We start from the raw sequence: 26,002 nt of genomic DNA, 5'->3' as shown, positions 1-26,002 counted from the left end.
TACATTCCAGCAACCCCTCGTTGGGACTCGTCTCACTGTATCTCTCCATATTCACCTCCATGTTTCATCCCCCATGTGACTCCCCCTTCCACCGGCCCATCTGGATGGTCTGCACCTGGGATCAATGTCTGAGGGAGATTGTTTGGCAGTGTTGATGGGGAAGGTGAGATTATTACCAGGGGAATGGAATTATCTGTAGGAAGACAGAGGAACTAGAGACAGAAGCCAAAGGTAGAGGAATTGAATTCAAGAGCAGAGAGGTCATGCTGCAACTGTACAAGGTACTGGTGAGGCTGCACCTGGAGTACTGTGTGCAGGTTTGGTCTTCACAGTTGAGGAAGAATGTACTGGCCTTGGAGGCAGTCCAGAGGAGATTCACCAGGTTGATCCCAGGATGAGAGGGTTGACCCAAGAGGAGAGACTAAATCCTTTGGGATTGTAGTCACTTGAATTCTGAGGAATGAGAGAAGATCTTATGGAAATAGATACAATTATTAAAGGGATGGATAAGATAGCGGCAGGAAAATTGTTTTCACTGGTGGGCGAGACCAGAACTAGGGGACACAGCCTCAAGATTCAGGATAGTAGATTTAAAACAGAGATGAGGAATCTGTGGAATTTTCTGCCAGGGGAAGCAGTTTAGGTGATTTAATTAAACATATTTAAGGTTCAGTAAGATAGATTTTTACATAAATAAGGAATTAAGGGATATGGGGAAAAGGCAGGTAGGTGGAGTTGAGTCAATGATCAGATCAGCCATGATCTTATTGAATGGTAGAGCAGGCTTGACAGGCTCCTACTCCTTCTCCTATGTCTTAATGTTCTTATTAAAAGGAGAAGACATAGAAGAAGACTGAAAAAAATTCAATGGAATAGAAAAGGCCACATTGCAACTTGATTAAAAAAGTCACTGAGTGGGAGGGCACTTTATCTGAATTCCCAGAACATTGGAAACAAATGTTGGCATAAATCAGTCGAAAGGGGTGTAACTTAGTGGGCATTACACTGCACGTTTGCAGGTTGGAGATGATTGGGAATTAAATAACCAGAGCATCAGGGAATTCTTAAGGTTAAGCTGGAAGATGCATGAGGTGGAATGACTCTTTTGATTCAGGATGAGATCAGGGTGATGGTGAGAGATGATATAGTTTCTGAGGAACAGAATATTTAATGGATCTGGGTAGAGATTAGGAATAATAATGGGATTGCAGTGACTACTTCCCATTATAGTGGCTTAGATGATAAAAGAATCCTGTTGTCCATGACTCGATCAAAACAAATTTTGTACTAAAGTTGAGTTTTCCAAAGTTTATTAAACAATATTAAAATTGTTAATGTTATTATAAGTTGTTAAGAACAGTTACAAGTTGCTAAATGCCCAATAGAAAAAGTCAAAAGAAGCTTTTTTTTTAACCATCCATTTCGCAGAACAAATGAAACTAAAAATCCTAATCTCGCAAGTAAGCAGAGAAAAACTAGTTATGAACCTGAAGTAAAGATGGTGCACCAGGAAAATATGTAAAACAAAAAAAAACCACAGACAAGTGGTGAGCATGAAACAGATTTTCACCCCTACAGGGACAAAAATCACTGGTGGGAGTAGTCCACTGGTCACCAAATAACAGCATTATAGTGGCAAACACACTGGTCAATCTTTTAAAGGACTTTCAGGCAGCTCCATGCAGTTGGGTCTGGTGATGTCATCCAGAAGGTGATTCTGCAGTCAAGAACAAGGCCAACATCTTTCGGTTGCAGTCATTTTTATTCAATTCCACCAAGGTACAAGTCAGACAGGGTAAGGCCATATCCTCCAGCCCAGCAAGTTCAAAGGGGAAGTGACCCAGGAGATCTGATGCAGTTTAGATGAAAAATCTGATGAACAGGATTACACAAACTCACGGAGAGCTGGAACTGCAGGGGAAAACCCCAATGGAACAACAAACTGGACCCCAATCATCAACACCACCCGTGAACTGGAGGGACAACATCTTGTATTCCGTCTTCACAGTCTCCAACCAGATGACGTGAACATTGACCCAATTTATGCAAAGCCTTTGTCCGAGTCTCTTCTTTCCTGCAGCTCCCCACCCACGTCCCTGCCTTCTCCTATCAGAGAGGAGCCCTGTCTCTTCTCCCACCTGTATCCACCTATGACCTCTTACCAGTTCACCTGTGCTGCTCCCCCTGCCCCTCCTTAATTTTCCACAATACTGACAAAGGGCTCAGGTCCAAAACATTAACTGTGGCCACTGTGTGTCCTGCTGAGTTTCTCCAGCGCTATTGTGCATTGCATCTTATATTCCATCCTGACCCTCTCCAACTAGGTGACATCATGTCTTGGGTAAACTTACACCTCTCATTTTGTTTATTTTAGATTGGTCACAGTGTTTGAGCTATCAAAAGAAAATAGACACACACACCGAGAGCAGTTCAGTTTATACAAATGTTTATTACAAATTCAAAAGTTGATTTCAAACTACAATATGGAAGCCCTTCCCAATTATACTTATCAACACCTGGACTGGTCCCAACTGCCGAAGTGAGGCAACAACTGCACACTTGTAGTAGGTTGTCAGGGGGCCAGTAGCAGCTTCTCCAGGACGTTGGCTGGACTCTAGAAGTTCTTCTTCTTGCTGAGAGATGTTGCCACCTCTCGGAGAGTCTCAAACTTCAGCAGCGGGACCATGGCTTATATTACCCAAAAATTGCCAAGCAGGAAGATTAAATGTTCTTGGTACACAGATGTCCTTTCATCAGATAACAGCATCTCTGGCTCCTCGGTGGAATTTAGCTTACGTCTGCTGATTCTAAAACACAACCAGGTTCTCAGCCTTGCAAAAGCGAAGGCTGCAAAAGTAAGAATCACGGTTAGAATCTTCCATTACACATCAATATCAACCTTTCCAGTTTCTGTTATCCCTGTTTCCTCTCCAGCTCCCCACTCCCTTCACTTCCTTCTCCCATCAGAGAGCTACCCTTCATAGATCTCTCACCCATCAATTCTCAGCTTCTCTCTCTTCTACCCTCCCACCAGTATCCACCTGTAAGCTTGTGCTCCTCCCCCTTCCCCTCACCTTTTAATGCAGGCATCTGCCTCATTTTCAGCAATCCTGGGGAAGGACTCAAACCCAAAATGTCGACTGCCTTTTACTTCTTATGGATGCTGTTTGACCTTCTGAGTTTCTCCAGCACTTGTGTCCAGTATTAGATCCCAACATCTGTACATCCTTATCATCTGAAAATCCAGAGGTTTCAATGTCGAGGTTCAACATTGCTCAATTGCAAACACCCAACGGAACTTGCACAGATAAGTCTTGTCCAGCAGTTAATGACGCTGACGTCTTCTGGCTGGTTTATGATCTCCTCACAAAAGCCCAACCACACAAGCAACAGGTCAGAGGTCACCATCACACTCATCTCAGCAGCGATTCACAAAACGCTAGAGCAACTCAGCAGGTCAGGCAGCATCCATGGAAGGCAATTGATGGCAGAAACCCCCACTCAGAACATCAGGGAAAAAGGGAAGAAGCCCAAATAATAGTGGGGAGAGGGAGACGTGGAGGAACACAGGCTACAAGGAAAATCCTCATCAACACAATAATGTGGCCTCTGAAACATCAACCCTTCGGCCCATTTGTCTGTACTGAACAGGATGCCCAAGTTAAACTTCTTCCTGCACATGATCCACCTCCCTTCATATTTATGGCTGTGTCAAGAACCAACTGCACACTCTACCCATTTTTAATAACATGGAGAATCTAATTCAAAGGGGGAATGTGCATAAGTTCATCTCTATGATGTATCTCCTATTCCAAAGTGAGGGCCTGAAGCAGGGCTTACAAAGATCGAGGAAAGATGGATGTTGCACTTGGGGACAGCAATCCACGAGGAGTGGTGGTCAGATCTGAATATGGACAGCATGACAAAGGTTATTAATGCCAGATACAGGTTGGTGCAATATAATACCAGCTGTACCTCACACCTCAAAAATTACATAAATCTAAACCAGAAATTTTGGAAACGTGCTTGAGGTGTGGAGATTAGAACCTTTATTCACTCCACCTGGCTGAGTAGAAGGGTGAGATCCTTCTGGAAGATTTTGGGGACGCGAGGTTTAGACTGTCCAAATACCAAATTCAGTTTGTGAAGGTCGCCCTGTTGGTAACCAGGAAGTTTATAAGAGTCACGTGGAAGTCTGACTCCCAACTAAATATTACATGATGGAATACGGAAATGCAGAGTTGTATTCCCCTGGAGAAAATAATGTACAATTTGAAAAGGAAATATGGCACATTTATTGGAGTGTGGCAAACATACCTGAAACACAGATACAATCCCCCCCCCCCACTTCAGAATAAAGGAAATGAACAATCCATTCCAGCAGGAAACGATTGGGATTAAAGTAGTGGGATGTGGCACAGACGACAGGCTCTTGTTTTTTTTGTCCCTTACCTCTTCTTATTCAGTACCTGGGGTATTCTCATTTTTTTCTTCAGTGTTGGGATGGGGGGTGGGGGGGGAGGCGGGGGAAACAGACTGTATGTTATACTTAAGTGTTGAAAGGAAGTGTATTGTTGTCTGCATGAATCTTTGAAAATCAAAATAAAATATTAAAAAAAAGAACCAACTGCACATGGAAGCCCGTTCTAGATGCTCACCACCCTTTGTAAAATATTTGACCCGAACATCTTTAACCTTCTTTCTCCCCCCACCCCCACCCTAAACACACCCCGTTTATCATGTGACACTTTTTACCGGTGAGGAAAGATGCTGACGGTCCACCTTGAACCTCTCTCCTCGTGTACACTCACTGGTATCCCCACAGACCAGAGGGCTGATTGAACTCCTTCCTGAACAGGGAGCAGGTGAATATTCTCTCCTAAATGCAAATACACTGGTGGCTCTACAGAGAAGAGCAGTGGAACAATCCTTTTCTGAGTGAACCAGAGGCCGGATTTCAGAGAGAACCCGAACTGCACAGGGAGCAGGTGAACGGTTTCTCCCCGGTGTGAATTCTCCAGTGGTTCTGCAAAAAGTCAGATTTGCAAATCCCTTTCCGCACTTTCTGCGGGAGAACAGATTCTCCCTCTCTTGGACCCCCTGAAAGATTCCCGATAAAACCCCTTCCTACACAGGGAGCAGGTGAATGGTTTCTCCCCAGTGCAAACCCACTGGTATACCCAAAGACTGGAGGGCTGAGAGAACTCCTTCCTGCACAAGGAACAGGTGAACATTTTCTCTCCAGTGTGAATTTTCTGGTGGCTTTTGCGAGAAGTCAAATGGGCAAATTCCTTTCCACACATGCTACAAGAAATACGGTTTCTCCCTGATGTGATCCTGCTGGTGTACCCACAGGACAGATTGCTGAGAGAACCTCTTTCTGCACAGCGTTCAGGTGAATGGTTTCTCCCCAGCGTGAACCCGCTGATGTACCTGCAGGCCGAATTGCTGGGTGAACCCCTTTCCACACAGGGAGCAGATGAACAGTTTCTTCCTGGTGTGAACACTGATGCCTCAGCAGTTGCGAGGATCGAGAGAACTCCTTCTCGCACACAGAGCATTTAAAGGCTCTCTCCCCGGAGTGATTGTTCTGGTGCTGCAGGAGGCTGGAGGATTGGGCGAACCCCTTCCCACACACGCGGCAGTTGAATGGACTCTCCCCAGGGGGAACAGACCCGTGCTCCTCCAGGTCCTTGGAGGTTTTAAAGCTCTTCCCACAGTCAGAGCAGGGGAATGGGCTCCCCCTAGTGGGGACACACTGGTGTTGCAGCAGCACGTCAGAGCTGGCGAATCCCTCCCCACACTCGGAATAGGAAAACGGCCTCTCCCCAGTGTAAGCGCAGGGATGTGTTTCCAGCAAGTCCACAGAAAGCCCTGCCTCACCGCACGCTTCACTCTGGAGTGTTTTATCTACTGTATCACTGGTCACTTGACCCTCCATGTCAGCCAATCGCCTGAAGTCCGTTCACACACTCAATGGATCCTCCCTGTGCTCCTAATTCACCGATAAAGCTGGTTTATATCACAGTCGGAGTGTCAGACCACAACGTGCCGTCGTCTGAAGCGTTATTCCTGGAAATGCACCGATTTCTTCACCCTGTGTCGAGAAAAGATGGATGCATTCTCCGCAGCCAATGTTCCAGGACGACACACCCTGAGGCTTGGCCAACAACACGACAAACCATGGAAGTGTCCTGAACTATGAAGAGAATCACTATGGACCGGTAGACACGTGGTGGTGAAATTCAGATCAAGGAGACAATAAACACTAGAGTAAGGAACTGATTATGAACACTGGATTTACTGTTGTATGTGGTCTATTTTTGTGAACCACATTTTAGTAAACACGTGAAGATTTGAGGGCGTGCAGGAATTATTTCAGATTTTTATGCCAAAGTCTCATAACAGCTTTTGTTTCGGAGGTCAATGACTGCATTATTACCTAGAATCCTCAACGGTGCAGAAACCGTTCTGTCGAGAACTGCATCCACACGTCACCATAAAGAGCAGACAGGCACCTGAGTAACATAAATGGTAGGGGAGGAGCACAGACCAACAGAAAACAGGCGATGATTGCTTACGGAGAACAGGCTGCAAAATGGAAGAACCTCAGATTTGGATTGTGGAGTAACACTGGCCTCTCTGGAATATTGTGGATTGCAGGTGGTCACGTGAAACTTATTCGGAGGTCGCATCACCTCCCAATCAAGGTTGGACTCTGACCACCCATTAGTGCACACCTTACCATCGGCCATTTAAATGATTCTGTCATCATGGCCAGGTACCCAACTCAGAACAGTATAAAACATTAATGCATACTACATTTCTTGCTCTCTGCCTTGTGGTCCAAGCCCCAGGCATTGTTCACAACATTCTTCTTCTCCAGTGCCCCTTTTCCATATCTCATTTACCCCAGCCCTCCTTTCACAGCCAATCCCCTCCCCCTATCGACTCTCACCTTTCCTCTTCGCCGTATCCAATGGTCACCGTTTGCCTGTTGCTCTGACTCTGTTCTCCTCCTCCTGCCGTTTCTTCCCTTCTCCACAGCCTTTTAATTCAGACACCTTCCTGCTCAGGTCTGGAAGAAGGGCTCAGGCCAGAAAAGGTTGTTCCATACCTTTACCTCCCGGTTTCCACTTAGATGGAACCCATTTCTGCTGATGCATTTTCTAATGGTTCAAAACTGTCCGAGTCACTGCTTTCACTTTTCGTTCAAACATTGCACAGGCACCTTGCCGAGTTCGCACGAACGTGGTGGTTCCGAGATTGGTTGAGATCGGTCAATTTACTAACAGGGTGGGGCTAACGGCAAAGGTTGGCACTGATTGATCGACGAGCGGCGTTTGTGTGACGTCATTTCCGGTCTGTCTACCCGTCGCCATTTTGAATGCTCCTGGTGTCTCTTTCTCCATCAGGTTCTACTTTGCAACCGCCAACTTCCAGGTTTGTGTGTCCCCATCACCTCACTCTGTCCTCACTCGGCTCCCGGACGCCACTGCATTCCCGCCGCCGCCATCTTTGCCACAGCTATGCCCACAGCTCCAGCTCTGGGGATCAGGAGGAGCACTAGCAGAGCTCCCCAGGGTCCTAGATAATCAGTATGCTCGCCAGGGAATGATTTTCCTGCATTTTTAGATGGGCCAAATGTATCTCTCCTTGAAATCACTGATAATGTTTGAAATGTTATTTTCTGAATCAGCAGTCTGAGTCACATATGCATCACCTGTCAAGTTTAATGCAACACAAAATCCACCCTGCTTTGCCAAAATATCACCTATTGTCTTATACTCTGAAGCTGATCAGACTGTGACTATTGGTCAAGTCTGGAATCCTTCAATGTTCTTTTTTGCAAATACTCACATTGTGTACGTAATGTAGTGACAAGTGAAAGTCTGCAGACCCTGTGATTGTGGTAAAAAAACGTGCTGAAGGAACTCTGCGAAGATATATTACTGATGCCTCAGGCCTGAGTCTTCCTTCAAGGATTAAGAATAAGCAGAGAAGAAAAAGGCCCAGAATAAAGACAAGGATGGCTGGAGCTGGGGGGTGTAGTCCACACCAACAAAACATTCTGTAGTGAGCGAAAGAAAAAAAACACACAGAACCTGTGAGTGAGTTGACCAATCAACTGACTTTACTGGAACTCTCCAAGAGCTTATCAGCACCATTCCCATGATCCTTTTGACCCCTCCCACTGGCACCATTGTGACGCCAGCCTGACCCAGCTTGCTTGCGCATCAGTGCAGCCTGCTGCAAGGTGTTCATTGGATATGATGAGAGGAGAGGTGAGAATTGATTTTTGGCTCTGTAAAGAGACAGGCGAGAGAGAGAGAGAGGCAGACAGAGTTGGGGAAAGATGACGGGGAAGAAGGGGGGAGGTGTGGGAGAGGGTTTAACAAAAACCAGAAAAATCGATGTTAATGCCTTCTGGTTACCTATGCGATCAGTTAAGAAGTTACTCCATACCAAAAGAACAACACGATTTCCCATTTTTCTCTCTGAAATTTTCTAATGATTCTACGTTATGGAGTTGAGCCATCTCCCTCTTTTTCCATCAAAATTCTAACACCAAATTTTCCTCTGCCTGTGGGATTGGTGTCACCCTCACGTTTCAAATTCTGGTAAATCATAAATTCCACTTCATTCTTTTTGGTTCCTAATGATTCCTTTTTTACCCACTGATTAAATCTCCATTATTCTATTCTTTCTCACTTCATCTCTTAAACTGGTCTTCTACATTAAACCTTCACAATCTCCTCCTATACCCAATAAAACAATAAACATAAATTATAGAATTTAAAAAAAACCAAAAATTTAAGCTTAGTCTCTCATTTCCGTGTCCTCTGCAAGATGCTGTTCGAGCCGTCCTCTCCTTCCTTCTCTTGCTCTCTGGCTAATGGGTCTCCCTGAGATGAATCTTGACCTCAACGGGTGTTGACAAGATCACCTGGAATTGTCAGATTTGCCTGAGTTTAAGTTCATGTACACCCAATATCCGAGGTTCACTACCAGCTCAGTCTTTCAATGGGAGATCCTTGTGCTTCCTGTAACTGGAAATAAATAGATCTGCGAACCAATGATAGTTCTTTAAAGTACCTTCCTAATTCTCCTTCTATCACTTCTAAGCTTGTATGTTGCCACTGGGCTTGGTCATTGGCACTGACATCACCCTTCGTGTAACCATCTCATGCAGTGTTAAATGAATTTCACTGTTTCTCATGGCCATGAGTGCTAATGGTAAGCATTGTACCCAAGTTAACCCTGTCTGCAGATATTTGCCAATTGAGCTTTCAATCCACCATTATGGATATTGTGTTTTTGGACTTCCAAAAGGCATTTGACAAGGTGCCACACATAAGGCTGCTGAACAGGATGAGAGCCCATGGAATGACAGGAAAGATACTTGCATGGGTAGAGCATTGGCTGGTTGGCAGGAAATAGAGGGGGGTGGGGATAAAGGAATCCTCTTCTGGTTGGTTACCGTTTACCAGTGGAGTTCTCAGAGGTTGGTATTGGGTCTGTTTCTTTTTATGTGGTAGATAAATAAATTGGATTATGGCTTTGTTGATAAATTTGCAGATGATACCAAAGTAGGTGATAGAGCAGGTGGTGCTGAGGATAATGGGCAAAGAAATGACAGATGAAATACAGAGTTGGAACATGTACAGTCATTCACTATAGTAGAAGAGAAAGATGATCAGACTATTATTTAGATGGGAGAAAATTCAAAAATAAGAGGTTCAAAGGGATTTGGAAGTCCTCATGGAGGATACCGTAAAGGCTATTCTCCAGACTGAATTGGTGGTGAAGAGGAATAGCATGTAAGAACAGGGATGTAATGTTGAGACTATAAAACACTGGTGTAACCTCACTTTGATGACTGTGTACAGTTTTGGGCACCTTATTTGAGAAAAGACATGTTGGTGTTGGAGAGGGTTCAGTGAAGATTTATTATAATGATACCAGGAATTAAAGTGTTTGCATATGAGGGACATTTGTCAGCTCTTGTACTGTAATCATTGGAGAACAGAAGAATAAGGGAGATCTCTGAGAGGGATTTTGAATGCTGAAAGGTCTGGACAGAGTAGACGTGGCAAAGATGTTTCCCATGATAGGGGAGTCCAGGACAAGAGGGCACAACTTCAGGATAAATGGGGGCCAATTTAAAACAGATGTGGAAAATATCTTTAGTCAGAGGGTTGTGAGTCTGTGAAACTTGTTGCCACAGACGGCTGTGGAAATGAGGCTGCTGGGTGTATTTAATGCAGAGATTGATAGGCATTTGATTAGTTAGGGCATCAAGGGTTATGGGGTTAGAGGATCAGTGTGGTCAATTATGCGTAGGGACTCTAGTAATGGAGGAGATCTTAAATAATTTTTTTGCATCTGTTGCAGCGCTATAGATAGACTACTACTTCCAGAAGTCTAGCAAACCGGCAAGGGATGTCATGACGTAGCATGCGTGGTTGGTTCAGTTTTTTAAAAGAATACGCATGTGACAAGTAAATGAGTTCTGATTTACCTACAACTGTGTGGGTCATTATTTTGTGTTCAGCCACCACTGTGTTTTCAGTGGCTACAATTGGTGACCCCGATGGGTCAAAAACAAACTTTTGGACCATATGGATACTGCAGCTGTTAAGCTACTGCCCTCCTGGACGGTGGAACCACATCTGTGGTTTTGACAGGTTGAGGCACAATTTCACCTCAGGAAGATTGAGATGAATATGACTTGCTATTATCACTATGTCAGTTCCTAGAACCAAGCCACTGCCAAGCGAGTCGGTAAAGTCCTATTTGATCCACTGAAGTCTGGAGAGCGCAAGTATGACACTCTAAAATGCTCCTATTGTGAATTTATGGCATGTCCCACAGAGGGAGGGCTGCCAGACTATTACACATGGAGGAGTTGGGTGGCCATGCCCCATCTGAACTAATGGATGACATGCTGTACCTGGCATATGGCCAACAGCCAGATATGTTATTTGAACAGCTCTTCCTAGAGAGGATGCCAGAAGACATTAGACTCTTATTATCGCAGAGTTCTTTCAAAGACCCTATGGCAGTAACTGCAGAAGCAGACGTCCTGTAGCCTGCAAAAAAGACACACTAAAAGGTCTGCGGACAATGTTGCTGCATCACAGCTGTCCGCACCCAGCACCTCTTTTGTTGCACTACTTCCCAAGACAACGCTCTCAACACACCAGCTCCTATATGAGGCAACGTCTCAAGTCAGACAGAGCCTGTCGACACTTCCACCTGTTTTTTTTATCAATGGCGTTGGGGAGTCAATGCACGTAGGTTGCGACGGTTGGCCGAAAATCTATGAGCCTTCTATATGTTTTGGATCAGCTATCCCAACGTAAATTTTTGATGGACACAGGATCGGAGGTTAATGTTTTTCCATCAACCGGTTTCGATATACATTATCCTACCCCTAACCTCCAACTCACAGCAGTCAATGGTTCCAACATACCCACATATCCCACCAGAAAAATGAATGTTCAGTTCGAGGGGAACATTTACACATGCTCTTTTATTATAGTGGCAGTGACTGCTACTCGGGGCCGATTTCTTTCGAGATCTTTCAGCTGGTGGATAGTACCACCTTTCAAACTTTTTGCCTGGCAGAATCGCATGTTCTGGTGTTGTGCTTTCAAGCTCTGCGTAAGACTGTTGATAACTTCTTCAGTCTTGAAGAAGAGTTTCCCAAAATTACTGCAGTTTTCGACCCCCACTACGAAACATGAAATAACTAACCATATTTCTACTAAGGATCCTCCCATTCATGTTAAGGCTTGTCACTTGCCTCAGAAGAAAGTGCAATTAGCTAAACAAAAATTCCACAAAATGGGGAATTCCAAATTCCAAATGTTGTCCAAAAGTACATTCATCTGGATAGATGGTCAGTCCAAATACTCCCAGACGTCTAAAGAGTATACATAGATGTTCCGTGTGCTCTTATTTATTTTTGCTGATGACTAAAATGTCATCTCGATAAATGAAGACGTTGGCCATGCCACACCTTACTGCGTACACAACTCACTGAAAGGTCTGAGCTGTATTTTTAACCCAAAAGGCGTGCATAAAAATTCGAACAATCCGAAAGGGGGAATTATTGCCGTTTTCTGCATGTCGTTTGTTTCCACTGGAACCTGGTGATATACGCACACCAAGTTCACTTTTGAAAAGGTTTTCGCCCCAAGGGCGAGGTTCCACTGCCTTCCAAGATTGATGTCATTACTGAATATTCCAGACCAACCACAGTCAAAGGTCTGCAAGAGTTCTTGGGCGTGGTTAATTTTTATCGTCGATTCCTTCCAGCAGCAACAGGTCATGTTATGAAGCCTCTTCAATCTGCTGTATGGTCAGGCCAAATCTATTCAGATGAAAGGCAAAATGTTTCCATAAAGACAAAGGAACTATTAGCTCAAGCGACCATGCTCAGTTGTCCAGTCCTAAACGCAGCGTCTCTGCCCTTTCAACAGACGCGTTTGATCTGGCCTTATGGGGCGCTCTGCAACAATATATCGATGGACAATGGAAACCATTGGCATTCTTTAGTTGCCACCTCCATGAGCCCAAAAAAAAATACAGCACCTTTGATAAAGAGCTCCTGGCCGTATATTTGTCCATCCATCACTTCTATTACTTATTGGAAGCCAGACACTTCTCCATGTTCTCAGACCATAAACCCTTGACTTTCATATTTTTTAAAGGTGTTGGAGCCCTGGTCAGCTCAACAACAGCAGCAGTTATCCTTCATTTCTGAATCCTCTACCGGAATAATACTAATTTCTGGAAGAGACAAGGTAGTGGCTGATGCACTTTCCTGCTCAGTTGCGCTGGAAGTATCAGCTATGGACCATGGTATTGACTTTGCAGCTTTTACCACTGCCCAAGCACAAGACGGTGAGATGGAGTTGTATCACACCAACCTACAGTGGAAGGATGTGCAAATTGAAGTTGACGGCAAGTTGCTCTTTTGCGACGTGTCAACAGGACATCCACAGCCAGTGGTTCCAGTTTTGTGGAGATGTCACATTTTAAATTTTGTCCATGGTCTTTCTCATCCATCCATCGGGTTGATCGCTCATCTGATTTCAGACAGATTTGTTTGGCAAGGTCTGAAGAAAGACGTCACGCAATGGCCAGATCTTGTGTAGCTTATCAAAAAGTCAAAATCCATCGGCATACGAAAGCACCTCTACAACTCTTCCCACCGGTAACTCGCTGCTTCAATCATGTCCATGTGGATATTGTGGGACCAATTACAGTTTCACGAGGCTACAGCTATCTCTTCATGGTGATCGATATGTTTATGAGATGGCCTGAGGCAGTCCCCTTGGCAGATGCTTCTATGGACTCTTGTGCACGAGCATTCCTTAATTCCTGGGTGGCTCGCTTCAGCCTACTGGTGCACATCACTTCTGACAGAGGACTTCAATTTACATATTTGTTATGGATGGCCTTATCTTGTCTGCTCGGCTCTAGACTTCATTATACAAGCATCTATCACCCACAGTCCATTGTCACCTGAAATCAACTTTAATGACCCTTTTGGACAGCCCCAACTGGACAGACGAATTACCATGGGTGTTGCTTGGCATTAGGACAATTCCAAAAGGGCATCTTCACACTTTGTCTGCAAAGCTTGTATGTGGCACCCTTTTGGTGGTTCCAGGGGAATTCGTTCCACTTGAATCCAGTAAAGATGAAGATCCCAAAGAGCTGTTGAGCAGACTAAGGGATACCGAAGGCAAATTATCCCCTGTTCCACTATCATCACATGGCAAGCATGTTTCTTTTGTACCACACAAACTGAAGGATGTGAATACATGTTCATGTTTAGAGGAACACATGGTCAGCGAGGGACCATACAGGGTGATAAGTCGAACAAGGTCAACCTGCATCTTGAAGATTGCAAGGCAGCCTCTGTCATTCACAATTAACAGACTCAAACCTGCCCATGCTGACAAAACTGCCCCTATTCAATAGCGAACAGTCCAACGCAGGGGTCGACCTCCCAGAAAACTGCCAGGTTATTATGCTGGTTCTTGGTGGTGGGCATGTGTAACGGCTTTATAGAAAGACTGCAGCTCCCAGAAGACAATCAAACCAGCACAGGATATCATAATGTCATGACGTGGCACGTGTGGTTCAGTTTTTTAAAAGAATACATGCATGACTAGAGTAAATGAGTTCTGATTTACCTGCAACTGTGTGTGTCATTATTTCACATTTATCAGCCACCACTGCGTTTTCAGTAGCTACACATCAGAATTTACTCAGGAAATTGGCATAGTGCATAAGGAAGGAAGGGAAACAAACGAGTCATGGAGCAGCACTTTGGTGGACTGCCCTCGACCCCAGCATCTGCAGGTTTTCTTGTTTAACTTCAGGGGGACGTTGCTTTGTCTTTTACTGAATGTTTTGTGAACATTTTCCTCTGGTTCTTAATTTAGTCACAATCACTTTGTTTTATTTGACCTTTTGGATCTAAAACAACTTTGGAATCAGAACGTCTTGGGAAACTCAGCAAGATCCAGATGGAATACTTGAAAGAAATGAAAAACCTGTGACCACGTGAAATGTGTCAGCAGAAATGGGGTTTCCCTGGCACGGGGATGCAGACGGCTCATTGTCAAACCCACTTGCAGGGTGGGACCAATTGGAATCTTGGCAACTGATTGGTGGGTGGGTGGTCAGGTGAAACATCCATGGACCTCGAGGAACTCCGTCTGTGTGAGGAACACAAGTGGTCTCGACATCTATAGGAGGTGAAGGTATATAATGGATGTTTCGGGCCTTAGCCCAACTTCAAGTGTTTTAAAAAAAAAAAAAAATTATTTTCCATACATGTAATCATAGTCAAATATAAAAAGTAATAATCAAATATTAATATCAAATCCATTACATGATGATATAAGTCCCAACCCCCTTCCCCCAAACAAACCCCAAGAAAAGGAGAGAGAGAAAGAAATGAAATAAAAGCAGGAAAAGACATAGAAAAAGTGTAGTAAGAAAACAAAAATAGAAACCTGGTTGCCAGAGGGTCCCCCTCACCACACACATTAGTCATCTATATCTTTTAATATATTCAAGCAAGTTAATGAGGTTTGAACCTTAAGGAAAGGACCAAATTTTCAAAAATACAACATACTTATTTCTCAGATTATGTGATCTTCTCCAAAGGAACACAGCCGTGTATCTCCATGTTCCAATGCTCCATTCCTAGGTGGGTGTCTGATTTCCATGTTATCGCTATACATTTTCTTGCTACTGCCAGGGCAATCTTTACAAATTCTTTTTGATATTTTGATAATTTCAATTTTGGTCTTATCCCTTCAGTATTACCTAATAACATTGGATTTTGTGGAAATTTAATTCCTATAACCCATTCTAAATAAATCGCCAAGTTTGACCAAAAAGGTCTCACTTTGGGGCAAGACCAAGTAGAATGTGAAAAATGTCTACCTCCTGACCACATTTAAAACACTGATCAGATAGAACTGACTTCAACTTATTTAACTTTTATGGTGTAAGGTACAAGTGATGTAAAAAATTATATTGAACTAACCTATATCAAACATTTATAGTGTTTGTCATACTATCTCGGCATAAATCAATTTACTTTATTGATATTAGTATTTAAATCTGTCTCCCAACATTGCCTAGACCTATGCATCCCCTGTTTAAAAGTCTCCTTCTGCAATAAAGAATACATAGCCAACAATTCTGCATCACTGCATTTCAGTAATAGCATTGTAGGACCCAATTTATCTCTTAAATAAGCCCATAGTTGATAATAACAAAAAGAGGCATTATTTTGTATCCCATACTTATTTTTTTAATTGTTCAAATGACAAACTAAATAATGGAACCTTTACCTTTTAAGGTCAAAAGACATCCATGGCACTTACCTTCAAGTGGTGCCCAGGGCACCACGTGGGGGTGGTAGCAGTTGAGTCATGGGTCTCCAACGTGACTGGGTTGGGTCATTGTAATTGGTTGGAAGTTGGTGATCCTTTTGTTGTCTCAATGGAAAGCTGACATGGTGGTGCAGTTTACATATGCACTATTGTGGCTTTTGTTCTGTTAAGGATTCTGAAACAAAACCTTCCATGAGATTTTTGCATGAAAATCTGAAATAATTCTTACACCCTCCTTCAGATCATCACGTGTTTACAAAAATATGTTTTGCAAAACTAGACCCCATTTCAGAATAAAGCCTGGGTTCATAATACATTCCTGTCCTCTCCTCCTTCCTATTAAAACATATCAAGCTCATTTCTCTGTGATGAATTTCATCCACAATTTGTCTACCAGTCCATGGTGGTCTTCTTCACAGTTCAAGATACACCCACGGTTTGTCGTGTTGCTGGCCATACCTCTAAATGTATCGCCCTGGAACATTGGCTGCAGAGAATGGTTTGCACTTTCTCACTCTACCATCTTCTCTTCACAGAGTAAAGAAAGCGTTGCATTTCCAGGCAGGAAGCTTCAGACAACGCCAAGTTGTGGTCTGACACTGGACTGGATTCCTCGGGACTATATCAGTCAGTTTTATCGGTAGATTAGGAGAGCAGAGATCACTGCAGAGAAACCTTACACCTGTTCAGTGCGTTGACGGGACTTGAGCCAATTGATCAACACTCTGACTGGAGCGTGTAGTGAGGAGAGGCTTTCTGTGGACTGGCTGGAAACACATCACTGGGCTCACACTGGAGAGAGACTGTTCCGAGTGTGGGGAGGGATTCGCCAGCTGCAACACCAGTGTGTCCCCACTCTGCTCTGATTGTGGTAAGAGCTTTCAAACCAAGGACCTGGAGGAGCACGGGTGTGTTCCCCCTGGGGAGAGTCCATTCACCTGCCGCGTGTGTGGGAAGGGGTTCGCCCACTCCTCCAGCAACAACAGAATATTCACTCTGGGGAGAGAGCCTTTAAATGCTGTGCATGCAGGAAGGAGTTCTCTCGATCCTAACACCTCAACGCCAGAGAGATCACACCAGGGAGAAACGGTTCACTTGCTCCCTGTGTGGGAAGGGGTTCTCTCAATCCTCGCACCTGCTAGAACACTGGAGAATTCACACTGGGGAGAGACCATACACTTGTTCCCTGTGCAGGAAGGGGTTCTCTCAGTCCTCAGGCCTGCGGGCTCATGAGCGAGTTCACACTGGAGAGAGACCGTTCACCTGCTCCCTGTGCGGGAAGGGATTCTCTCAGTCCTCTGCCTTGCTGAGGCACCAGCGGGTTCACACCAGGGAGAGACCATTCACCTGCTCCCTGTGTGGGAGGGGGTTCTCTCAGTCCTCTGCCCTACTGAGGCACCAGCGGGTTCACGCCAGGGAGAAACCACTCTCTTGTAGCAAGTGCGGGAAGGAATTTGCCCATTCCTCTTCTCTGTTTTGCCACCAGAGAATTCACACCAGGGAGAGACCATTCACCTGCTCCCTGTGCGGGAAGAGGTTCTTTTGGCAGTCCGGCCTGCGGGTACACCAGCTGGTTCACACCGGAGAGAGACCATTCACCTGCTCCCTGTGCGGGAAGGGTTTCTCTCAGTCATCTGTCCTGCTGAGGCACCAGCAGGTTCATACGGGGGAGAAACTGTTCTCTCGCAGAAAGTGCAGAAAAGGATTTGCCGATTCCTCCACTCTGCAGGGCCACCTGTAAATTCACACGGGAGAAATCGTTCACTTGCTCTGTGTTCGGGAAGGAGTTCAGTCAGCCCTCTGGTCTGCAGGGACAACAGCGAGTTCACATCAGGAAAGAGAGACAGAATATTTTCTCTCCAATTTAAAAAGTGTCATACACTAAAGATCATTGGTGGGGGGGGGGAGGGAGCTCTTCAGGACAAATATTTTACCCAGAGAGCATTGAGCACCTGGACCAGGTCTAGTTGGTTCTTAATAGACCCATAAATATAGGGGGAGGTGGATCATGTGCGAGCAAGAGTTTAATTTAACTTGGCCATTTTGTTCAGTACAGATACGTGGGCCGAAGGGTCGATGTTTCAGAGGCCACTGGTTTAAGGATTGTTGTGTTGATGGAGCTTTTCCCTGCAGCCAGAACCCCTTCCCCGTCTCGCTCTCCCCACTATTATTTGGCTTTCTGCCCTCTTTCCCTGCTATTCTGAGTGTGGGGTTCCTGCTGTCTGTTGCCTTCCATGGATGCTGCCCGACCGGCTGAGTTGCTCCAGCATTTTGTGCGTCGCTGCTGAGGTGACTTTGGTGGTGACCTCTGACCTGGTGCCTGCGTGGCTGGGCTTTTGTGATGAGATCATAAACCAGCCAGGAGACGTCAGCGTCGTTAACTGCTGGACAAGACGTAGCTGTGCAAGTTCCCTTTGGTTTGCAACTGATCAAGTTGGAAACTTAATGAAGGAAGCTCTGGCTTTTCAGATGATCTAATGCAGGTCACAAGTGCTGGAAAAACTCAAAAGGTCACGCAGTATCATTAAGTAGTAATAGGGCAAGAATATTTTGTGCTTTTCCCAGAGTGCTGAAAATGAGGCAGATGGCAGAATAAAAATGTGAGGGGAAAGGGAGGAAGCACGGGTTTACAGGTGGATACTGATGGGAGGGTAGAAGAGAGAAGCTAAGGGAAACTGGTATAACAGAAGAGTGCTGAGGTGGAATATGTGGGTGGCACGGTTAATGTACTGGTTTGAAAAACGTTACAGCCCAGCGACTGGGGTTCGAATCGAGCATTGTCTTAAGAAGTTTGTACGTTCTCCCTGTGTCTGAGTAGGTTTCCTCTGAGTCCTTCAGTTTCCTCCCACCCTTCAAAATGTACCAGGTTTGAAGGTCAATTGGGTGTTAATCGGACAGAATTGATTTGTGAGCCAAAAGTGCCTGTTACTGTGCTGAATGTCTAAATTTTAAAAAATTACAAATAAGATGCAGCGCACATAAGTGCTGAAGAAACTCAGCAGGACACACAGCAGCCGCAGAAAGTGAAAGACATCCACTTTTCAGACTTGGGCTCTTTGTCAGGAATATGGAAAAACAAGTAGTTGTCTGAATAAAAAGGAGGGAGGGGCAGTGGGAACAGCACACGCAGTCTGGTAAGAGGACATAGGTGGATACCCGTGGGAGGGTAGAAGCTGAGGTGATGGGGAGAGGGGCAGACAGCTAGGGTTAGAGAGGAGGGAAAGAGACTCGGAGAAGGGTTAACGAAAATGTGAAGTCAATGTTCATGCTATCTGGTTGGAGACTGTGGAGATGGAATATAACGTGTTGTCCCTCCAGTTTGTGGTTGGTGTCGATGATTGGGGTCCAGATTGTTGTTCTGATGGGGTTTTTCCTTGGCAGCTCCAGCTCTCTGTGTGTTTGTACAATCCCCAGTTGACCTGCTGGACCTGTTCATCGGATTTTTCATCTAAACTGCATCAGATCTCCTGGGTCACTTCCCCTTTGTACTTTGTACAGCCAGCCCAGGCTGGTACAGAAGGATCCCATCTGACCTGTACCTTGATGGGCATTGATTGCTAACGTAAAGATTTTGGCGTTGATCTTAATATCTTAAACACTTCTGCGCGACATTATCTCTAGACCCAACAGTATGTAGCTACCTGAATGTCCTTTAAAACACATCGACCAATATCTGTGCCACTGTAATGCTATTATTTGGTGACCTTGGACTACTACCACCAAATGATTTTTGTCCCCTTAAAAGTGATCAGCATGTTGCAGAAAGCCACAAGGGAACTATTTTGGTGGTAAGAAAGTGGAGAGGCAAATTTCAACTGGAGAGCAGAATTCATAACATGATGCAGAGAAAAGGAGAGACCCGAGAGGGGGGGTTAAAGAAAATGAAGATTGTGAGCTTTATGAAGATGCGCAGATTACAGCAGCGAGGGAGTAATGAGAAACGTTCAGAGGCCTTGGCTTTACACTGGGGACCACACTTTTAGAAATACGATCCCGAAACACATGTGGCCCAGTTGACGAAGGTGTTAGCGCAACACTCAGTTCAAATCCAGCATTATTGCAAGGAGTGTTATGTACGTTCTCCCCGTGTCTGCATGGGTTTTCCCAGATGCTCCGTATTCCTCCCACACTCAAAAGCGTAGTGTTATAGGTTTTTTTTGGCTGTAATTGGGCAGCTCTTGTCTGCGATACCTCTTTTGATTCTTACGTACCTGTGTGGTGGCAGCAAGTAGGAATTTCAGTGCCTTTGAATATGACACTTCTGTGTATGATAATAAATTCTCACTGTCATCATTCAAGGTGTGTGGGTAAATGGGCGGGTGTTTGGGGAAGAAGCTTGGTTGCAGGAACAGGTTACGAACCTGGGAAGGTTCAGTATTGGGAGGTTGCTGATGTGTCCTGGGTATTATATGTGTGTGGGAGGGATTATTGGGGTGGTGGTGTAAAGGGCTGCTGTTTTGAAGGGGAGACTGTGTTTCTATGGACTGGGGGACAGTGTCTGATTGTGGCTGGAAGCGCGATGACCGGAGCGATTCTGTGGTGCATGGATCTTATAATTAAATATTTCCCACTTCAGCCGTACTCTCTTCAGCAGAATTTTGACATCACACACCACCAGGTTCAAGGGCAGTTTATTTCCCACCATCATCAGACTCGTGAACAAACCCCCAAATTATGTTGCCTTTGTCCTGAATCAACTGATCCTTCTGCAACTCTGCATTTTGCACTCGTGCACTGACTTGTTATACTATGAAAGAGATGTCCATTTGTCTGCTTGTTGAACACCCTGTCACTTCCTTTTGGGATTCATGTACCAAGAAATTTGGAACAATTAGACCTTGTATTTATCACTCAGGTAAATAGACAGGCAATGTTTCGGGTCGGGACCCTTTCCTGAGACTGAGGGATAGGGGAAGAGGAAAGAGAGCAAGAAGGGCTGGGGAGGGGAAACTGACAAATCTTTTACTTTTCTTTGAACGGAGTGTCCCAGAAGTGGGAAACCCCGGGTCACAAATAGTTCAAGTCACTGGTACATCCTGGAAAACTGGAATTCCACCAGAATCCTCCCCACGTTGTCTGAACCATTCCCATTCTGAGGTTTGTTTAGATCCGATAGGAGATTCACGACTAATTTATTGATCATGATGAATGTGGCAAACATTAGAGGGCAAAGATTTAAAAGGAATCTCTCTGAGGGTGGTGGGTCTGGCTGGGGGACAATTACACCACTTAACCGACATTCAGACCAGTATGCGGATGGGAAGTGGTTGGAGGGCTCTGGGTAGAATGTAGGCAAGTTAACCACCATGGACATTGGGCTGAAGGGCTTGTTTCTCTGTTTGAGACTCCACAAGATCGAACATAGAACATTCCAGCATAGTTAAGGTCTTTCGGCCCACGATGCGCCTACTCAACAATCCAACTCTCCTTAACCTCATACCCATAACACTTTTTATTGCATTCATGTGCCTGTCCAAGAATCTTTTTAATGTCCCTATTCTACCTGAGTGTCCTATCTGGCATCGTTGTGTGGTACAGTACCTGCAAAACCTCAGACCTGAAATCAATACAGAGGATCATCGAAGCAGCTGAGAAGATCCCTGGGGTCTCAGATCCATGGAGCTCAGTTCCGTTAACTTCCCACCTGAGTCAAGTGCCTTCTGAAAATCCTCACATCTACTACATTCTCTTCATCAACCTTCTTGTTAAAATGTCAGAACAATTCAATTCATTTGACCAAATGAGATTTACCATGTATCAATTTGTGACAGATCTTATTTAACAATTATTCCATACTATTTATTTTACATTTTAATCTGTGCTGTGCATTATGTGTCTGTGTGTCAGTGCTGTGGTTCAGAGTTTCATCGGGGTGTACATGACGATCAGATGATAATGAAGTTGAACTTGAATTGGGAAGAGAATGAGGTCCCTTTGGATAAATGTGGTTTTGTGTTGAGGAACAGGAATCAGGATAAGTGTTAAAGCAATCGTATTTACTCCAGAGATGGGTGGGGAGCTGATCTTCATAAAGTGGGGGACTGAGTGCAAGAACCGCGAGGTAATGTTCAAGTGTGGTTAGACCACTTGTTATTGTCTCATTAGTGGAAATATATCAATGCTTCAGAGCATTCTTACCAGAATGTTGCCTGATTGGATAAAGTGTCTTAAGAAACAAGACTGACAGCGAGGAATTTTTGTCTTTGGAGGGATGAAGGATGGGAGGAGACTGAAGAGGTATATAAGATTATATAATATATAAGGCATAGATAGGGTAGACATCCAGCAGAGCAATAGCCAATACCAGATAAAATCCATTTAACTGATTGGAGGGAAGTTTAGGGGAGATGTCAGAGGTAAGTTCTTTTATACAGAGTAGTGAGTGCCTGGAATGCATTGCTGGGGTTGGTGGACGAGGTTGGTACAATAGGGCATTCAAAAGAAGAAAAAGTAGAGAGTTATGGGGTGAGGGAGGAAAGGGTTAGATTGTTGTGGAGTAGGTTTACATCGGTTGGCATAACTTCATGGGCTGAGGGGCCTGCACTGTGATGCAATGTTCCTTCTTGTAGAATGTCCTGGAAGCTGGGCAGTGAACAGTGAAATGTGGAAACATCCCAATCACACAAGAGGAGGTGAATTGCATTGTTTATTGCCCTGTGGACAGAGATACAGTGAAACGCTGCATGTTACCTGCCACTCAGGGAACTCGCAAATGCCACCACAAAACCATCAGACCCACAACATAATGGTTCGCAGAGAGCAGGGGTGAGGTTTACCCTAACAGTGGCACTATTTAAACTTAAGGTAACGGTGAAACTTACATTTCAAGTTTCAACTCATATTAACAGCAACTTCCTCATGGGATTCTGGCATGAACATTCGCTCCACAGTCCCGCATCTCTCTCGTCTTCAGTTCAGTCCCCTCTCCACCCTGAATCCCCATCCACAAGCCTCCTTTTTTACGATACAAAAATTTATTCAAATAACAACATCCTATCACTACATAGAACTACATCTAAACACCGCTTACATTGTACAACATTTGCGATGAGGTAAATCAATAGTGCCCCTCTATTACAGGTTTAGATTAAAATCTTGTTATCACTACTGACAACACAATCCCATGAGGAGCCCATAGTTCCTGGAACTCACTCACTGTCCCCTCAGATACTGCGTTATTCTGCTGTAATCCGCATGGACCTGGATGTAACCCCGAAAGAGGGGAAGGCAGTCAGCGTGGTCTCAACTCTCGACTGCCTGCCGCATCAACCCTTGGCCAGGCCTAACAACAACTCCACATGGAGATCCAGTGAGGGCCCGACTTCCCTTCGCATCGGACGACCGTTGATTACGAACGTGGGACTGAAATGGAGGAGCAGCCCCTTCAGGTAAGCAAAGAGAGGCTACAACCTATCACATGCCACGTACAAGAGCAGAAGTGATAGGCGGGCTGGCTCAGGAAGTGATTTCACAAAATCACTCGGTGCAACAATCTACACCCCAGGTCCCTGATGTAAAGGGGGAGAAATCGAGCATAATTAAACCTCCACTGGGGTCCCCTTTTACTACTGGATAGTAAAATGACCACCAAGGCTCATCCGGATTGCTGACAATGGTGACAAAGTGGAAAGTGTGCAGGAGTAGCCCGTATAGGAACCACTTCGGTGTGTTCAGGAACATAACGCAAAGGATACTCAAGTGTACATGTATCTCTGGAGGGCCCTAAGATAAAGGGCTATGGATGCACTCCAGCAACTGACTGCCCTCCTCCATTGACAAATTCAAGACTGCTGTAGATGTATATGTTTTCGAAGAAGAATTCATCAACTTCTGGGTCGTGGCAACAAAAACCATAGGCAGGAGCAGGGTGACTGGCCAGTTGATGATCGGGGCCACCAGCTGGTTGATGACCAACACCCTCCCCGGTAAAAGATTGCACTGAAGTGACCCAAGCAGTGCCCCAGAGACCTTTGCCTCTTGATCCCTCCAGTTGGCCAGCCAGGACTCCCCAGTGGCCCTCGGGTAGATCCCCAAGTGCAGGACATGGATGGTGCTCCACTCAAAGGGTTGTATCTACGGGCAGGGAGTCCACCTCCCACTATCCCACCAGAAGGCTGGAGCACTTCGCCCAGTTGACCCTGGCATAGAAAACCTGGCACTCACGGCTTTTCTGCAGGTCAACAGGGTCAGTGACCATGAGGATCACTTGTTTCTCCATTACAGTTCATGCTGTGCTTTATCACCCTCTCTGGTGTGTGCTTGTATATGCATGTCCAGCTTTCATTTTTAATTTTATTAATATTAATATGGTTATAAATACATATAATTTTATTTCTTGGGATTTGAATGGCCTTTATCATCCTATTACATGCAAAAAAATATTTAATATGTTTAAAAGATTTTTGGCCAATATTATCTTTGCGCAGGAGATGCACATTTGTAGAGGATGAATATAGTTTTTTTTCAAAACTTTGCAAGGGTTTACAATTCCACTCACTCCCTTTCTCAAGCTAAAGTTAGATTAGCTTGATTTTTATTGATTCCATTTGTACATTTTAATGCAATATCTGATGTAGCTGGAAGAATTTTAATAGTTACTGGTTTCTTGGGAAATAAGATGATGATAATAGTAAATATATATGCTCCTAATATTGACTGTCCTGAATTTTTTAGAAAGGTTTTAAATTCTCTACCTAATTTGAATGAATATGTGCTGATAATTAGTGAAGATTTCAACTATTGTTTTAATCCTTTGAATGACAGGTCCTCCGCCATTCAGACACTTCCAATAAACCAGCTAGATATATTAACTATTTCCTGCCGGATTATGGTTTAGTCAATTATATGGAAATTTTTACACCCGAAAAGAATTTTTTTTAATTTTCTCATGTATACCATAAATACTCCAGAATAGATTTTATTTTATTGATACACGACTAGTGACTTCGATCGGAAACTCTAAATTTGACACAATCGCTGTTTTTGATCATGGGCCTTTAAAGCTTTCTGCTGAAATCTCCAGCGTCACTTCCGGAGTTCAACAATGGTGATACAATTCCACTCTGTTTCAGGATGAGAAATTTATTAGCTTTATTAAAGATCAGATTTCTTTCATTTTTCAGACAAACTCTACTGAAGGAATGTCCAATCTGGTAATTTGGGATGCACTTCAAACAGGACAAATAATTTCTTATTCTGCTGGACTTACTAAACATACTAACAGTTCTTGCTAAAAGTGAAACTAAAAGTGAACTAACAGTACTTGCGAACAGAATTAAAGAGATCGACAAATTATCTTCTATGATGCCTAGTTTGGACCTTTATAAGGAAAGAGTAGAACTTCAAATTCAGCGTGATTTATTATAAATTTACCCTATTGAGAATCAACTAATTAAATTTAAATCTCAATTTTATGCACACGGAGAGAAATCAAGTAAGCTGTTAGTTGGTCAGCTGAAGGCAGAGACATCTAAAAGACAACTTTACAAAGATGCATAAAAAGGATGAAAACTTTACTTTAGATCATGCTGAAATTAATAAAGTGTTTCAGGAATTATAGTCAGATCTATTCAAATCTGAATTTCATGATAATTCTATTTCAATGGATAGATTCTTGCAATGATTGAATATTCTCAAAACTTGTTGGAAGCTCCAAATTCAGTGTTGGAAGTTTTCCAAGCTATTTCTTCTCTTCAATCTGGCAAGGCCCCAAGTCCAATGGCTTTGCACTGGAATTTTTAAAATCATTTACTAAAGTAGTTGAAAATTTAAAACTTTTTCTGGGACCTTACCAGCATCATTTTATGAAGCATCAATTTCATTGATTCCTAAAAAAAGATAAAAGTTCTGACTGAATGTACTTCCTATAGGCCAATTTCTTTGTAGATTTTAAGATTCTTTCTAAGATTTTTGCTGGTAGGTTGAAATAGGTTATATCTAAAGATCAGAATGGATTTACTAAAGGTCGCTATTCACATTTTAACATCCATAGATGATTGAACATTATTTATTCTCCTTTAGGACATAATGCTGAAAAGGCTTTTGACAGAGTGGAGTAGAACTATTTATTT

The 26,002-nt window shown here is 44.0% G+C and overlaps 1 protein-coding gene and 1 long non-coding RNA gene across 7 annotated transcripts; one reads left to right on the top strand and one right to left on the bottom strand.

Annotated features, from left to right (window-relative positions):
• Positions 1-2,429: 2,429 nt before the first annotated feature.
• Positions 2,430-7,282, bottom strand: LOC138764693 (uncharacterized). The gene is made up of 2 exons (XR_011358285.1): positions 6,959-7,282; positions 2,430-2,847 (listed from the first exon to the last, which is right to left on the bottom strand). It is a non-coding gene; the product is annotated as an uncharacterized lncRNA (long non-coding RNA).
• LOC138764692 (zinc finger protein 239-like) lies at positions 5,801-25,389 on the top strand. Of its 6 annotated transcripts, XR_011358284.1 has the most exons (4): positions 7,368-7,443; positions 16,469-16,803; positions 23,100-23,320; positions 25,055-25,389. XR_011358284.1 is itself a non-coding variant. In XM_069940918.1 (2 exons), the coding sequence occupies exon 2, from the start codon at positions 16,948-16,950 to the stop codon at positions 17,671-17,673; it is 726 nt and encodes a 241-aa protein (XP_069797019.1). In that variant the 5' UTR covers positions 5,801-6,710; positions 16,469-16,947; the 3' UTR covers positions 17,674-20,230. The 6 variants fall into 6 exon arrangements, 5 of the variants coding, with proteins under 5 accessions (XP_069797019.1, XP_069797018.1, XP_069797016.1 ...); XM_069940918.1 differs by lacking the exons at positions 7,368-7,443; positions 23,100-23,320; positions 25,055-25,389 and adding an exon at positions 5,801-6,710 and having other exon boundaries at positions 16,469-20,230; XM_069940917.1 differs by lacking the exons at positions 7,368-7,443; positions 23,100-23,320; positions 25,055-25,389 and adding an exon at positions 6,709-6,781 and having other exon boundaries at positions 16,469-20,230.
• Positions 25,390-26,002: the final 613 nt, after the last annotated feature.

The sequence above is a fragment of the Narcine bancroftii genome, chromosome 5 (assembly GCF_036971445.1).
Source record: "Narcine bancroftii isolate sNarBan1 chromosome 5, sNarBan1.hap1, whole genome shotgun sequence".
In the NCBI taxonomy this organism is placed as follows: Eukaryota; Metazoa; Chordata; class Chondrichthyes; order Torpediniformes; family Narcinidae; genus Narcine; species Narcine bancroftii.
Note: the sequence above shows the minus strand (reverse complement) of the source record. Positions and strands in the feature narration are given on the sequence as shown.